Source organism: Callospermophilus lateralis, chromosome 1, assembly GCF_048772815.1.
Source record: "Callospermophilus lateralis isolate mCalLat2 chromosome 1, mCalLat2.hap1, whole genome shotgun sequence".
NCBI classification, from domain to species: Eukaryota; Metazoa; Chordata; class Mammalia; order Rodentia; family Sciuridae; genus Callospermophilus; species Callospermophilus lateralis.
In genome coordinates, this window is record NC_135305.1 from 58,863,891 (window position 1) to 58,881,985 (window position 18,095).

Here is an 18,095-nt window from a genome sequence, read left to right on the forward strand (position 1 = left end):
TAATTGAAGCCACCAACCCTCTGGGCCTCAGTCTCCTAATCTGTAATGAGAAGAAGCCATGAAAGTCCCTCCTAATTCTAGTCTGTATGGGGGATGGTCAAGGGGTTGAACAGAGAGGCCAGTAGGCCCCTGGCACAGAGGTGACAGGGAAACATCATTGGAGTTGCTGCTTCAGTGATTCACTAGACAAGGAATGAACGGTTCTTATGGAAGATCCATAACCCCAGAGTTATTCAATGTTCATATTACAAAAACAATATGGTGCTTATAATAGACATATGCCATCAGCATATAAATCTTTTTGGGGGGTTTAGATAGTGATGAGAAGTAAATTAGATCACATTATAAACATGTAGTCTGACTTTTAAAAGTTATCTTTGGTGAATTCTTTTATGAAGCTAAGAAATGGTTGTAAAGGGAATAATTACTCTAATTTATCTGTTTCATAAGTTTGGAGCCATATGAATTATGTTTTCTTAGATTGAGAGCTGTATTTTTCAACACAGGCTAACAGTTTTATTGTTACCTTTTATCAGACTCTACAATGAAAGCTAATTTTCCATCCTGGTTTTCTTATTATGGCACCAAAATGCGGTAGTTCTTTGTTTGTAAATACAATGAGGAACATTTTCCAAAGGCATATTTTCCATTATTATAATGTTCTTCTTATAACTAGCATGTACCAAAGACCAAAGAGCATACATATCTTAAAATAGCCCCGGGCTTTGCTAGAAATTTTTAATGACTACATTTAAAATGTAGGTCTCAAAGACTATTTGGATTTTTGTACTAGTGTACTTTCAAAATCATAGTTGCTTTTAGACTATCTGGGTTGTTTTCATTCTCATGTAATACAGAAAGTGCTTTAAAGGTCTGTTTCAAGTGTTCCTATAAAAGCATCTCACCACCTAAGCTCCAACTCTTACTGCCGGCTCGAGGTACCTACCTCCACATAGCACCTTTCTTCTCACAGTGAGGTTAACCTGCCCATTGCGGGCTGCGTGGTGCATGAGGTCAATGACATAGCGGTGGGTCTTGCCAGCCACTGGAATCCCATCGACATAGACGAGCTCATCTCCTGGGTGTAGGCGGCCGTCTCTGTCGGCTGAGCCCATGGCAATGACAGCTCCAATCAAAATCTAGAAAAGCAGTGAGAAGGAAGGGACATTCACATTTCAAACATGAGTGTGAATGTGTGTGTGTGTGTGTGTGTGTGTGTGCGCGCGCACGTGTGTGTGTGTGTGTGTGTGTGTGTGTGTGTGTACTTGAAGAAACGAGAGCCTGGAAGGATGCCCTGCTGATTCTTTGAGGTTGCTTACTTCTAGAGAAGTAAATGTTTGGAACTTACAGCTCATTGCCATAAAGTTTAGGGACACCTGCCTCCTGGCTCATAGGTGTTCCCCCTTAGAAAAAATTCCAACTTAAGATAATGGTGCTAATTGGCCAGCATACATGAATTCTGCATTGAAATGAGGTGGGGATCCAATCCTGGCTCCAGTTCTTATTTGTGTGAACTTGGACAAGGCTTCTTAACCTCTGTGAGCCTCAGTTTCTTTACTTGCAAAATGAGGAAAATAATAATAGGACCTATTTCGCAGGGTTATTGAGAGAATTGAATGAAATTATGCATGTAAGGCATTGAACCTTTTTCTAGGCACATAGTGAGTGCTCAAAAAATGTTAAGGGGAATCCAGCTGTTGTACATTATTAAACTCTGAAGGTTCAAAGTTCTTTTTTTTTTAAAAAAAATTGGCTTTGCTTTGCTGGACGGTAAGGAGAAAACAAAATAGAGCAAAACAAAACTCATAGTTGTCCAGTTGAGTTACTCAAAAACAAAACTCAGTCAAATCTTCTCTAGATTCCGTTCCTGTAAATATTCCCTAAGCACAAAGGACCTTCCCAGTTCTGCCTGCCCCTGGAGTAGCTGTGCTGGGTCAAGGCATATTGTGCCAGGAAACAAGGAGGAATGAATCCGGAAACTGTGGATATTGTTATAATTCTCTCAACTAGACACTTGGATGAGAGGAAATGCATAAGGTTTCCCACACCCCATTAGAAACATTCAATTTGGAGCCCATTAGCAAGGCCTTTTTTTGCCTCAGAGGAAAGAAAATAGTACCAAACATTTTAGTTTTGCTGTTTAACCTTCAAATAATTTTTCCAACTCTTTAATGATTTTTTTTTTTCCTCTTTCTTTTGTCCGTGGCTGAGCCACACAGTATTTGAAGACAGTGGTTACTATTAGCCTGATAATAACGCAGAGGCCTTTCTCCAGGTTTAAAATCCTTATGAAGCGACACTTGCTCATAGGTTGATGTCTTTCAGGCATAATACATTCTTTCAAGTCCTGGACCTCTGGGTTCCAGCCAACTTGCTCCACCTTGACCTGGAGGCATTCCGAGTCTTCAGGCTTGGCAGTGGAACGCCTCCTTCATAGCTGGTCACGACGTTGCTCATAGTAGCTGGAACATGGCAACCAAATCTGAATGGCCAGGACTTATGAGGTATAGTATGAAGGACTCTGCCACCTTGTCCCATTGTGTAGTTGTCTTTCTCTAGAGGAACAACAATTCCAAGCACTCCTGCTGCTTTTCCCCTACACCTGAGGGGTGGGGAACAGATTTGCTTTTGTGTTAAACATTAGTGTTTGGAGGAGTGTTCAGGATTGCTGTCACAGGAAAGGCCTTGCATCTCCTGCCTTGGATTGGCTGCACAGTGTGGTTCTTTAGTCCACAAGTTGGGCATGTTTCCGACAGTCTCCATTTTCCCTTTTTGTCATGCCAACCTGAATTTATGAATTTCTTTCAAAGATGTTCTAATCTGTCCTTCAAAAGGCTCAACCCACTGTGGAGTACTTCAAAGACTTTATATGTGCTTTGTGCAAAATCCAGTTAATATGAATGTTTATATTTCTTGACTGCCCCCATGAAAAGCTGCATTTATTTGGGTTAGCCCAAAGAAAATGCTTCAACCTTTAGATTTCCTGTACACTTCAGTATAAGGGTTTATGTATCTAGTTATAGAAAAAAAAAGTGGTTTGTGAACTTCTTGGCTGATTAATTATCAATTTTGAGGTATAGTTCCGATTTACCTAATGAAAGTGAAACAAAAAATAGGGGTTACAACTAAGAGGGCCATAGTGGTAAATGGGTTCTGTATGAAAATAATGAAGGCAAATATTCATATTGAAACATTCCTATTCCTGCTATAGGAAAAGAGCAAAGATATACAAGTACTCTTGAAGTCACATTCTGTGCTAACAATTTAACATCATTCATTGAAAGATCCCAGAAAAACATCTGCTTTCCTGACATATGGCTATGAAATGAGATAGTCTCATCATTAATTCACTTATTCAACAAATATTCATTGAGCCTAAGGATACTTTTAAATGCTTGAAATCCATCAGTGAGCAATAAACAAACATCCTTGCCCTACAGAGCTTCGATTCTAGTGGGCATATTATTGATAAAGGTGTAAATTACGTAGTATGCAGGAAGCCATGCATGATAGAAAAAAATAGAGCAAGGTGTATAGGGGGATGTCAGTCACGTGGCCAAGGTTCTTTAGAGTAGGCAACATTGAGAAATTGACATTTGAGCTAAGAGTGAAGTTCACTGGATTCACTTTATAAAAGCTTGAAGCTTTAATCTTTCAAATCTTCCTTTGTTGTCTCAGATTTTATAGATTTCTAAGCAGTACATTCTATTAATACTTCAACTGAGAATCTAAAACAAAAAATTCAACATAATACTTTAATTTATTATGCAGTATTGCATAATTATTACATATTATTATATAATTGCATAATTTATTCTGTATCTGGTTTCAAAAAAAGGTGGTTATAGGTATTAAAAAAAACTCAAACTAAGCCTGGTACAGTGGGTAGGCGTGAGAGGTGCTTGTCCATTAGCTGTACTGCACTCACTATATCACCAAGGGTCTGGGCATTCCCACCTGGTCCAGTGGTCATAGGATCTGTGGTTTCACTGGTCACATCTCAGGCCTACTGAGAGATTATCCTCAGGCACATGGCGTTGGAGAACTCATGCGCCACCCATCAGAAGCTGCTGCTTTTGCTGGGTAGAGGCTGACTACTCATAGTGGTACCACTTCCAGATCTCATGCAGCAGTGACACCTCAGCTGGTGGCAATTTTGTATGTCTGTGATTGGATTTCATTGCTGACACAGCGATAGCTCTATGTGCCTAATCAGGAAGAAAACACAACTTTTTTTTTTTTTAAACTTCAAATATGATTTGTTCACTTGACACACTCTATTATTTCCCATTTGCCCCTTTAACTGAAGGACTGGATAATTTATGGTTCCTTCTTGCCCTGTAACTCATGTTGGCTTCCCAATATATATGCTATCATGTTCACTTAAGCTCTTGAGGACAAGCTCTGGGATATATGAACCTTCAAGTTGGTGGTTCTCAAACTTTTGGGTGTACAGGAATCACCCGGTAAGCTTGTCAAAAACAGTTCTGTACCCATCATCGGGAGTCTGATTCTGTAGACTTGGGGTGTGGCCTGAGATTCTGACTGCTTAATAAGCCCCCAGGAATTTTGGACGCTGCTGGTTCATGGATTAATTACACTCTGAGTATCAAGGTTTGGGCCATTCTTATTTGGTCCAATAGCCAAAGTTTCTATGGCCTCACTGGTCACTCCCAAGTTCACTGAAAGACTCTCCCCATGGTCTGAGCTCCCTGACCTGTGGCAATGATCACTGTCCAGGCCTGCTGAAAGGGGCTGGTTCCCTTACCCACCGAGTCACATCTTTTTCCTGGTCTTGCTGGCTCTTGGCCACACTGTCACTTCTCTACAACATCCTGATTGCTCTGGTCCTGAAGGAAGAGCATTGTTGCCAAACAAATCAAGAAAGATTACGTGTCCCCACAACTGATCTATGGCCCTTGTCTTTCCAAATGCCTCCCCTAAACAAACAAACAAACAAAAACCACCAAACAAATAAAGAAACAGAACAACTCTATAATTCTACTTTATCTCAGGCTCTGAGGACGCAGAACAAAACAGAGCATTTGATGTGAAATAATAGTAATTCACATTCAACTGGCTGATACCCCAGTGATCCAGGGAAAAGACTAATGCTAAAAAGAAAACAAAAACAAGCAAGAAACAAATAAGACCCAAAGCACTCTCTCCAGGCCTTTTAATTCCTTTAATTCTTTCCTCACTACCCGTCCAATGTTATTCAACACCAGAAGATCTGCTCTGCAGTTAACTGTGGCTGGGACAATTTGCCACTGTGGCAAACATTTGCTTCAGAAAGTTCTTCATGAATTTGCATGGGATTCCTGAGGCCAGGAATAGGTCCATCATCTCTTTCTTTGAATGGTTTTTCTTCACACAGGCCTTTCTTCATTGTAGTGTTTTTCTAGATCTTTCCATCTTGATGCTTTTCCATCTCTTTCCAACTCACAGCTGGAAATCCCATTTTTTGTTCTTTTCTTGTATTTTTTAAAAAAATTTCTTTCTATTTCTATTGTTATTTAACTGTGAAAAATATTTCATTTTGCAGGAAAAATGTCTATATGCATTGTTTGAGCTGGAGTCCTGCTGTTCATTGTTTGCGGAGAGACTTGTCCTGTTTAATGCGCACCCTGGGATGTCAATTTCATTTCATATACATGGAGGCAGAAACCTGTTTGATGTTACCTATGAGACCTCCTGTGGTTGGAAACCTAATCACCCTACTCGCCTCTCCCTTTGTAGCACACCAGCAATTAAATCAGGTTAGTGCACTCAGTGTGTGTGTCATCTCTGGGCTTAGAATGTGGGAAAACAGGAAGGAGAGGCAGATGGGAGATCTTTATAGTCGACTCCCTCTTCCTGACATGGTGGTTCTGAGGTGCCATATTCTGGTTTTCACGGCTCATTTTGTGGCTTTGCTTGTGTCACGGAGATTTATGCTTCTACTTTATGGCTTAAGTGTCAAAACTGTAACTTGCCATGGGAGCGTGTCATAAGTCATTCAAATGAAGGAATAAACAGGAATAAACCTAAATAAACACAATAAGGATAACCAGAAATCCATGTAATCAGAGGAGGCTTATCATAAATACTTAAAGACTACCTACTGAGGGGAGAAAGGACTAAGGAACACAAAGCCAATATTCAGAAAGGATGGGAATTTGGAAACTTGTGTCCAAACCAGGCGGAAAGATGCCCTGAGTCTGAGTGGATGACCATGACTGCATTGCTTCATTTTGAGCAACGTGTGTTCCAATTGGGTGACAATTCTCTGGCTTTTGTGTTGTGTAGTGTTGCAGGACCTGTCTTCTCTTAAGCTAGCCAGGGCTATGCTCTTCCCATGACTCAGTTAGGCAAGCCCTTCTACTTCTGGTAGAGGGTGGTTAACTGAAGATACTATTGACTGAATGGAATGCTGGGTTACTCCCCAAGCAGACAAAGCATGAGCCAGCAAAGTAAAAAATTCACATTTTAAAGATTGTATTAACATAAGCATCATGCAAGGAGTTGTAACTTCGTTGTTTTGCCTTATATTTATTTTACAGGTTAGTGTTTTATTTGTATTTGTACATGGGAAATGGAACCTGGCAATATTTTCAGGGCTCAGAGCTGTGAAGATTATGATCTGGACCTGGTTGTAGACTCACGTGGCATAATATATGCACCTTTCCAATTTCTTTCAATCCAGTCCTTCAGGATGGGAGTCTCAAAGACAGTAGGTAAATTGAGCAACATTGGCATTAAGGGGAGTGGGGTGGGAAGTGTGGCCATGCTCAGTCTAAAAGGGAGTGCTTAGTTTAGCCGGAGCCTACAGGACACAGAAGCCAGAGAAAGTATGAACTTCAGACCATTATTTGTTCTGAGAAGCTCAGGTGACAGGTCGGTCTTGGTAAAAAGCAGTTTTTAAACACTCCATTTAACAAGTATGTGTTGCATCAGGCTCTGTGTGAGATGTGGAAAACACACACACACACACACACACACACACACACACACACACACACACTATTTCTCCACAGTTCTTGCTTTCAAGAAACTCACAGATTGGTATGAAGAAAAAAGCATGTCAGTCAGTGTATTCTGGAATACACAAAAGAACTTATCTTTTTGGTAAAAACTCCTTAGGTTGATCAGTTTGAGGTATTATGTTAGCACAATGGGTCTATTTCAATTTACTCTTAAATGCCCCATAATTGTTGTAGCTAGTGCTAAACATACTAGCTAAAGGATCCCTCAGATTCATCCAAAATAGTATAAAAATACCTTACAGTTATATTTTATTTGAAGCAAGGTTTAATTTTGTTTTATTCACTTGGTATCTTTAAAGCCTATGGTTTTGTAATAAAGAATTTGGCCTCAGTCTAAAGAGAAGTCTGGTCATTGTTTCTGGTTTTTGGAAGGTAACCTCCAGAGCCTTGGAACAGAAAGGTGTTTGCTGTCTATGGTGAGCCCCTTAGACCACACTTGGTAGTTTAGCTGAAGGAGGTGACTCAGGATGGGGCCAGTCACACCATTAGTCTTAACAGAAAGACCAACCACGAAATACAAGCATGACCTCTTAGAGAAGAGTGGGCTAGGGACTGACCTCAGTGGGCAATAAATGATTCAATAATAATGCCCATGTAATTAAATTCCAATAAAAACTCTGGACATCAAAGGTTGGGCAAGCTTTGTCCAAACAACAATCCCTGGTTGGAAATCCTTGGTGGGTCCATACTAGAAGAAAAGATGTCCCTGGTGATGGGGGAAGCTTTATATTTGAAATCTTTCTAGAGTTTGTCCAGTGTATCTCTTCTCTGTTTTTTTTTTTTTTCTAATTTGTATCCTTTCCTTAAAATAAAACTAATTATAAGTCTAACACTTTTTTTTTTTTTTTTTGAGTTGTGAGTTGTTCTAGTGAATTGACAAACTAGAGCAAGGCTGTGTAAGTTCAGCACAAAGTGAACCTACTTCACAGCGGGTACCCCCAGTGGCCTTAGACTGACCCAGTTCTCCCTTTTATTTGCTTGTAGCTTTCAAGAATAATTATAGAACATTCTGAGAGTGCAACATCCTGAGAGAAGGAGGAGACGGAAAACCCTGAGCTCTATTCTAGTTTCTGATAGAGACAGGGCATCCTTCAATGCTTTACTTCAGATAGTCATATTACTTCAGGGCATCAAACCCACAATGGACTGCTTTTGGATTTCCTCATCTCTGATGGCAGTGAGCAATGAGCAGTTGAGACTCCACCTGTCTTGGGAACATTTCTTGAGCCCTAGGGGATCAGCCCACTATGAATCTCGGCTGCTGCTGTCCCTTGCTTCTGATCTCTAAGTAACACACCTACTTCTTCATCCTACATCATGTATGGATGTTCTTCCTCACTGGACTCAGCAAGTTGGTAACCAGTAAATGGTGAACCTACTTCACAGCAGGAACCCCCGAGACTATGGCTTTGGTGAGAGTGTGGGTAGTTTGTAGAATTCCTGTAGACTATGAAGTTTAGCAAACTTGTTTTAGTTGACATCAGGAATCTTGGGCAGATGTGTCAATGTGAAGGACTGACCGGAGGACCTTGAGTTTGGCTAACTCTGGACACTGGTACATTTGTCAGTGATGGAGTACTAAATAAAAGAGGAAGATGAAGTGTCTTCTTTGAAGGAGTTTAATATTTTGCTGATCAAATGAAAGAGCAGACACATGAATATATCAGAGAACAATTCTACTGGAAGCTAGGTCAGATGAATATCCTGTGGCAGCCAGGAGGTTTTGGGGTATAAATTGACGTGTTAAGTGTTTACATATAAGAAAGTATTTATGTAAAGTATTTAGGTACTTCATAATATTTTCAGTTCTACACATATAAAATGAGCTATAGAGAGGAATGAGGTTGGATGGCTGACCAGGTGACTGAGGATCCCAGATAAACTCAAAATTAGGGGACAAAGGGAGAAAGGACTGACGCTGTGAAGAAGAGCCAGATGAAACTGAGACTCATTTCTACTACCTGTGACACAAGATCCTTCACTGAGTCCCTTAATAAATTTAAGTCTCAAGTTACTTGAGCCCTATATATTTACCTCAGCATTCTCTCTCCTTCCAAAACACTCAGGAAAATCTTGCCAATCCTTGGAAAATGCTCGTTTACCTCTTCTTTGGCAGCTGAGGATTCAGTGAGGTGCTGGTGTAATGTTGCTAAATTTTATCTCCAGGAATTAGGAAATATATATTTTTTTCCCTCTGAGTATCCCCATTCTTGGAGTTCAAGCTCAGCTTCCTGGAGTTTGTCATAATAGACCTCAGTCTCATCTAGTCCAACTCTTCTTGCAGGGCCAAGGAATCCTCTCCAGGTTCATCTCAGGTGGTTGATTTCTGCTTAAATACTTCTGGTGTGAAGGAGCTCACTCTTTATCAATGTAATCTACTTGATTTGGGGACAGTTTTAATCATATGGATCCCTTTCATTTAGTTAGATTGACTTTTTTCCTCCCAGAGATTTCTGCCCATCAGTTTTATTTTTGTTTTTGGGAAAGACAAAGTTGATGACAATAAACATTTATTCAGCATTTAATCTGATCCAGTCACATACCAAGAGCTTTAATGTATGCTTTCCTTATTGCCTAAAGCCACTCCACAGTGGAAATAGGAGAAGGTTTCCTGTTAGCCTCATCTTGCAGGCAAGGAGACTGAGGCTTAGAGTTTAAGTGCCTTGTAAGGATGGGGTGCAGGTACTAGAGCAGGAATGGGTTACTGAAATCTGACTGAACAGCTGTCTCTTCATTTATTCTACAATACATCTAAGAAAACTCAAGATCTTTTACATTGAGTGTTTTATAGTTGATATTTCAGTACATGCTCATAAATTTAGTTTTGCTGTTATTTTCTGTGCATTAATGACTATTGCTATTTTATGCTTTCACCCTGAGGCGGGCACATCCCCCGGTCCCACACACATATATGTATATATCGATATAAAGATTTCTCCACAGCCCTTCCCAAATTCCCAATATTGTGTCAACTGGAGTTGATTCCATAAACATTCTCAGGGTAATCCCTTAATTCAAATCTGGTTGAGATTTCATAGCACTCAGCTTGATTTCATTTCTACTTAGCCCTGTGTTTTCTCTACCTTCTTGTTTTGGCTGCAAACATATATAATTCTGCCTGTGCAAGGCACCTCTTTATGTGCACCTTCTCTAGGGAGCATGTCTACTCACACGCTGCTACTCAGAGAGCCTGAGGCTCCAACACCATTAAATAATTGAAATACTCAAGAGGAATCCAATCCAATCTAAGAAAGAATAATGTTCCCCTCTTAATGTGACTTTTGATGAGATATTGGCTATGGAGACCCTGCATGTTGTGAGAGCATTTTGAAGAGAATAACAAGGTGGGAAAAAAACAAAACAAAATAAAACACAAAACCCTCCATCTCTTTTTTTTTTTTGTGAGTTCTAAAACATTTCCTCTCAGCTGTCATACTGAATGATATTTTCCCTAGTGTTTATACCCATAATAGAGCCCAAAGTGTGGAAATAAAGAGATTCAACTCACAGGCTGTCCAGGCTCATCTCCCCCGAGGATTCTGAAGCCAAATCCAGACTCCATCCTCCGAAGGTGGACATCCAGTTCCTTATAATCTGGACCTGGAATGAAGGAGATCCCATTGAGTAATGAATCCTGCCTCCTCCCCACTCCCTGAGGAACTGAACACACCAGTGATAAATTAACCTGTGGATGTGATTAATGAGAGTGCAGTTAGAGTCAAAGGAAAGCACAGGTGTTACAAAACCATGGCAGCAAAGTAGTCCCACCAACGGTGACCAGCCAAGGGTATTACTAGGGTATCACCAGAGGGAAAGAGAGTATATGAATGTTCTGAGTGGAAAAATTTTTTTTTAAAGATTTCTTGAGAGCTTTTGAATTGCCCTCAAGAAGTCTGGCTATGACATTGAGGATATTTACTCTGATCACTTCAGAAGTGAGAGAACAGATGGTAAAACCTGGAACTACCTAGGAAAGCAGTTACCTAGCAATTTACTAGTGTCTCTTTATGATTTGATGTATAGTTTAGGGGTATGTGTGTAGGTGTATAGGGTATAATCTTATGCCTAATGAAAATTATCTTTTAGGATTTTTATAATAATGATGCTAGGCTTATTTTGGTGCCCAACAAACTGGGCTATTCCCAATGATATATGAAAGGCAAGTCTTCACTTTTATGTGGGTAAATGCTGATATCTGTCTGGAACTCTCCTAAAGAAAGCTGAATCAGGCACCTGTTATATGTGTGTGTGTGTGTGTGTGTGTGTGTGTGTGTGTATGTGTGTATATGTGTTTGTGTGTGTGTATATGTATATATGTATATGTATGTATGTGTGTATGTGTGTGTGTATGTATGTATGTGTGTGTGTGTATATATATATATATATATATATATATATATATATATATATATATATATATATAGATAGTTAGATAGTGCAAGGCTGGATGACCATCACTCCCTTTTATGACCAAAGTACATATAACTAATGTCTTTCTCATCCAATGAATAATGTAAAACTCTCAAAAAAGAGTAACAAATTAGACCTCAACATCTACTAGTCATCCTTTATAAAGTATAGAAACATATATATTTTTAAAATGGGAGGACTTAGAAGAGTTTGGTTCCTATTAGATAGTTGGAACTGGGTGGTAAAGAAGATATGAAAACTTTGCCCCACATTCTATGGAACGTGATTGGCTTTTGAACTCAGTTAAATTTGGAGTCCATCTTATTTTGTATGAAGTCACATATTGGAGTGTGTACTAAGCCTTTGGGAGTCTGGAGGCAGATGGAACATCCCTAAAAAAATCATAGCTGGTACCTGTACTCTTCCCAAGGGAGGGAGAAAAGCAAGGGGAGATGGGAGATGACAGGTAATGCCCAATCACTGTTCAGAAAGTTGATTCAGAAAACTTCAGAAACAACTGCTTGTGTAATCTCTTCTTTAGATCACTTTAAGCTTAGAGGATCCTAGATCACATATACACAAAAAATACAAATAGGAGGTGACATATTTTTGACATTTGACATGGTAAAGTAAGCCAATGATAACCAGAACTTTCCATCTACTCCCAAACTCTTCTCATGTCTGCATAAAGTAAGTGGGAAATTGTTTCTCCAGTGATTTCAGAACCCATCTATATTGTACAAAGAACTCCTAAAGGAGGTTTCCTGCATGTTCCATATTATTTCTATGTAAAACTTTTCCTCCAAGGAAATACTAAAATTATGACAATCCCAGAAATGGAACTGTGAGATGTATCCAGGTACAAGGGGGTTTGGTGTCAGAGAATGCTATGTTTCTTGGGGCAGTAGGAAATCTTTTTCTTGAAGAATGGTTCGGACCTTTTTTTTTTTCTTTTTCTTTTTGGTTAGGAGAAAACTCTAGATTTTAGCTGGTTAACTTATTTAACTCAGAAATCTAGAGATGTAAACAAGGCATTTAATATTCTTCTCCTATTTTTAATATGCCTTTTATTGATGATTTTGATTTTCTTAAGTTTCTCTGACCACTCCCCATGCCAATTTCAAATAATGGGTGGTTGAGTGCCAATGTTTCATTTTTGCCCTTCCATTCTAGGCAGAGATGGCCAACTTCACGGTACATGAGTAGAGAGGCAAAGAGAGACCTGTTAGAGAACTGTGCCAGCTGATGTGATTTACTTTTTATTTCTTTGTTAATTTTGAACACAGATTTAGAGGCTGCAGGGCATGGAAATTTTAGAAAAATAGTCAACTGGAAAACACAAGTTTAAGTGATAGATTATGCCTTGAGGCAGCAGTTTTTTTCTTTTAAATAGGAGCTTTTAGAAAGACAGGTTTTTCTTTGGTTTCTTTTTTTTACTTATCTTTGAGTCTGGTCTTAAAAAACAGCTAAAATGATATGCACAAAGCTGAGAGACATTTTTTTTTTCTTTCTCACTTTGTTTGATGTTTCTGACATTTGTTCTTCAGGCCTGATGACATGCTCAAGGGTTGTATCGAGCTTTATCTCTTCCCTAATTAATGTAAGTGAAGAATTCCCAGGGCCAATTCTTTACTCCTTTGCAACAGAAGTTAACACTCACCACCTCTCTATCTTGTTTAAAATAAACGATGCACACAGAGGTTGTTAGATGAAGGGGTCTGGGAGATACCTGCCCAGACCTCAGTCACTGTGGCTGTCAATCAACCATGCCTCACTGGCATCCCTTTCTCTTTTACTTGCTTGTTTGTTTTCTTCCTGTGTTATTTTTCATTTTATTCTCTTTCCTTAGCCCTTTTTTTGCAGAACTGTCAAGGGCACTCTTAGATATTGCTTGGTACAACTCAAGAGGAGACAGTGCTTGTGAAGAAATGAATTAAGATTCTTTGGACTTTAGTGTTCCATGGTCAGTCATGGCCAATGTTTTTTCTTCCTGGAAGTTGGGTCCCAGGAGACAGAAGCATTATGAAATAAAACATCTCATGATATTCTTCCCAAACAGGATTTTATATGACCACAGTAACAAGATACTGGAATGAAATTTGTAAGTCCTAATTTATCACATACCCATATTGCAAAAGATAACATTTAAGAAGTAGCAAATAGAGGCCATATCCAGATATCAGGACAACCTTTCTTATAATAAGGAAAAGCAGAATTTTAAGAGTTGATTCCTGTTTTGTATTAAGACCCCAGGGGGCTTCACATGTTATATATACCTCGGTCTTGCTTTTGAAAGTATGACTTTCTGTGTGCACGATACTAAGGAAAAGACTGGATGACTGAGCACAACTGATTATTTTTATGAATGAATTCAATCTTCAAAAATGCAAAGAACGGCATTATTATGAATTAATTTGGCACATGGGATGATGTTGAAAACATCAATTAAATTTTGGTGCTTGAATCTCCTTTCATGTTTTAATTAAAACATAAGTACCATGACTTATTATCACAGTTTGGCACAAAGAATGCATTTATTGATTTTTTTTTCCTGGTAAAAAGAGCGTTTTTTCCCCCTGTAAAGACATAGAGGATAAAGACATCACAAAGAAGGAACCAGGAATCAAAAGTTATTAAACATGTCTCTACGTTCTATATTTCCATGCACTCTAGATACAGAATGAGTTAAAAAATAATTAGCTTCTACTGTTGGAATCTAAGATGACCAGATAAGTACCCAGAGCTTTTGCCTTAAAAGAATTCCTTCTTTTAACCTTCCTTCTTCATTCTTTTGGGAATATTAACATAGCTGGGCTGGGCATGTTTTAGCCATAGTAAAAGCTATTTCCCACTTTCTGTTTGGTTTTCTTCCTCAGCCTGCAAATAAGCTCAGATTTCCCCCTCCTAAATACCACCTTGTTCCCCTCTTCCATCTTCATCTTGGAAGAGTAGTCTCAAGTGGAACCTTCTGTCCATTTCTGACTTTTTCTTGCCTGTCTGCTTTCTGCTCTTTGCATTGCCAAATTCTTTAAGGTCATTGGTGACATCCTAAGGACCAAATTAAACAGCTTTTTCTTTTCCCCATTCTGATAGATTTCTCTGCCCCCTTTGATACTGTTGATACATCTGTTGTGACTCCAGAAGATTATGCTAAGTGAAGTTAGCCAATCCCCCAAAAAACAAATGCCGAATGTCTTCTCTGATATAAGGGGAGTGACTCAAAATGGGGTAGGGAGGAAGAGCATGGGAAGAAGATTACCTCTAGATAGGGAAGAGGGGTGGGAGGGAAAGGGAGGGAGTAGGGGAATTGCATGGATGGTGGAAGGAGACCCTCATCATTGTACAAAATACATGTATGAAGATGTGAATTTGGAATCAACATATCATGTATACAGAGATATGATAAATTGTGGTATAAAGGTGTATTAATAATGATAATAATAATAATCATAATCATAATAAAGCTCATGTAAAAAAAAAATAAAATTAAAAAAAATCCTAAACAAAGAAAGATCTCTTTTGGAAGTGGTTTCTGTGATACTCCACGCTCTCTCCTGCCTTTAGGTAGTTTCCCATTCAGATTCTTGGTTGTATATCTCATTGTTTCTCACCAACATTCTCCCTGGATGATGACATAATTATCTTTGTCTATGAGCGTATTCTCTTTTGCACAACCTGTAGCAATTGCTAAATAAATTTCTTGAATTTAGTTGTTTTATAACACTCACCAATCTACTAGACTCCATAAACCACAGCATTGTTCCACTAAGGAGTTATCACTTAATTCCATAAAAACATTATTTAGAACTTGCTACTATCATTTATCCTTTGGAATCTATGGATCTTATGCAGATAAATAATATACCTTATAATTGTGATAAATATATACAAGTAAAAATCATGATAGATAATTTGATAAAAACATTCCAGACACATGAGAAATAATATGAGGGACATATTTATTGGATGTAGTTATTATTTCCTAAATTATTTTGATAATTCATGTACATTTAACAAAATATTTGGATTGGTTCTTTTCTTAAAAATCTGGACTGGACAACAGCATGATGTACTCAAACTATATTATTACCATTGTGTCTTGGGTAATACTTTTTAATGTAAAAATATGACCTGCACGTATATCATGACAATCTAAGCTACTGAGTAGCCTTTCTCCTCTATTTTTTAAACAAAGCTGAGATTTTCAAGAAATGGGCTTGAGGAGGCCAGTAAGCTGAGACTTAGAAGAATTCTAAATTAAATCCTAATTTAATTTTGCAACTATAATTCTGAGGTTCCCTTTACCTTCTGGGGATAATATAGCCTTTAAAAGTACAAGAATTGTATAGTCAGTATATAAGAGTAATCATGCTTTAAAAATTTCAGAGCAAACTAAACAAATACTTTAGATACGACTTAAAGACAAAATGCTAGCATTATCTTTCATATTTCCTACATATCCCAAAAAATGTCATGGTAACTTACAGAATGAAATGAGCTCAAGCACATATAGTCTCCAAGGGGTGTTAGAACATGCTGAGATGGATAATGAGCTGTCATCATGGAAATACTCTAGAAATGTGTGCTGTAAGCCTGAAGTCCTGAAGTAGTGCTGTTATTAAGAAATATTATTTTCTGCAATTGTTTCAGTGTTCAGGTTTTCAATTGAGTGGTCTAATCAGCTGTTCGAAGCATTTGCATTATTAATTATTAATTCTAAGTGTAAAAAAAATCCAAATCTTTTTTCCTCCTTCATGTCTACAATAATGTGAAACCAAAACTGGTAAGTAGTTTTGGAATGGATAAGCAAAAACCTATTTTCAAATAAATTAATTGGATATTTCTAAAACCTATTAAATTTAAAACTATGATATTCTCTTTTAAAAAGATTTTTTTTAGCCATAGATGGACACAGTATCTTTACTTTGTTTATCTATTTATTTTTTTGTGGTCCTGAGGATCAAACCCAGAGCCTCACACCTGTGAGGTAAGTACTCTGCCACTGAGCCACAACCCAGCCCTAAAACTATGATATTCTATTCTGACTTGAAATACTATTGGAATATAGCATTTTATAATTGGTATTATTTTAAAAAATAAGTTGATATAGGTATTTAATTGATCTGAAAATAACTACAACTTATATTAGCAAAATTTAATTCTTCAGAAATTTCTACATGACACGTTTCTTGAGTTATTTAACTTCTTACTTCTATTTATCGAGTCCAGTGCTGTCTAATACAAATAAAATGTAACTTGCATAAGTAATTTAAAATGATTTAGCAGTCACTTTTAAAAAAGCAAAAGAGGAAAATCAACTTAATGTTTTACTTAATGTAATCATCCAAACTATCATTTTAAGATAAATCAACATAAGTATATTTAATGAGATCATATCTACCCCCTTTTATTTACTACATATTTGAACTCTTATATGGATTTTATACATAACCTTATGGCATGTCTAAATTTAGAGTAGCCACATTTCACATTTTAGTAGTGAATGGCTACTATATTGTAAAGCTCAGATCTAATCAGTCTGATGGTTTTTGTTTTAAGTCTAGTATTTTACTAAAGTATTTTATGGAAGGCATTCAATAATATGACAATTTTAGGCTGGGCATGGTGGTGCATGCCTGTAATCCCAGCGGCTATGGAGGCTGAGGCAGGAGGATTGAGAGTTCAAAGCTAGCCTTAGCAAAAGCTAGGTTCTAAGCAACTCAGTGAGACCCTGTCTCTAAATAAAATACAAAATAGGGCTGGGGATGTGACTCAGTGGTCTAGTGCCCCTGAGTTCAATCCCTAATATTCTCCTCTAACAACAAGACAAAAAGAATATGACAATTTTCCTTTTTTTTTGTTGGTAGGCATTTAGACCCACCCTGATGAGGCTTGCTCTCTATCTTGAACACATGCATATGTAGGTGAATAAAATCAGCATGGTGATTGCATGCTACAAAACTGATACTACTCAGAAGTATGGCTGGCAACACAAAATGGAAGACATTTGTTCATAGAACTGTAAGTACTGAGGAATACTTGCCAGAGGAATCCACTCGAAAACTGGTCCTGGGTGGCACTTGTTCTGGATAAGAAAATGGGGAATTAAAATGGAAATTCATTTATGGCATTAAAAATTTATCTTCACTTTCTTTTGATTGCTTTTATAACTCCCCCCAACCACATCTTGTGTTTAATGATTTTTTTTTTCTCTAAAATCCATAGAAGTTGGTGGACAGGTTTGCCGTACGTTTTTGTATGAGTGTGCCTGAAATAGAAAAATCTGAATTCTTTTAAATCAGGATGGAAAAAAAATCACCATTTTCAAATATTAGTAACCCTTGATTCTTATTATAAGAATACTTATTTAAAAGCAAAATCAACCCAGAACCTGAAATACAAATGGTAAACACAGGTCTTTTTTTTTTTTTAAATCATATTATGATATTATGTTACAAAACATTAACACAAAAAGAGAAAAATTTAGCCAATAATTACATTGGTATATGTTTACCAGTCCAAATATTTTGATATTTCCAATTATTGGATAGTTGAAGTTGTGAAGAAGTAATTGAGTTTATTTTACCAATAGAGACTCTGTGAGAGTTATGATACAATCTATGCTACATGTAACAACATAAAAATTCAGGCACATGAGTA

The 18,095-nt window shown here is 37.8% G+C and overlaps 1 protein-coding gene across 2 annotated transcripts in view; it reads right to left on the reverse strand.

Moving 5' to 3' along the window:
• The window catches only part of Magi2 (membrane associated guanylate kinase, WW and PDZ domain containing 2), a 1,283,222-nt gene that overhangs the window by 139,249 nt on the left and 1,125,878 nt on the right, over positions 1-18,095 (reverse strand). Inside the window, exons 13-15 of one of the 2 annotated variants that reach the window (XM_076862511.2) lie at positions 17,479-17,520; positions 10,534-10,625; positions 947-1,139 (exon numbers count right to left, since the gene is read on the reverse strand). In XM_076862511.2, the coding sequence (XP_076718626.2) occupies positions 947-1,139; positions 10,534-10,625; positions 17,479-17,520 (327 nt within the window). The remainder of the gene's footprint in view (positions 1-946; positions 1,140-10,533; positions 10,626-17,478; positions 17,521-18,095) is intronic. The other variant, XM_076862515.2, reaches the window with a different exon arrangement.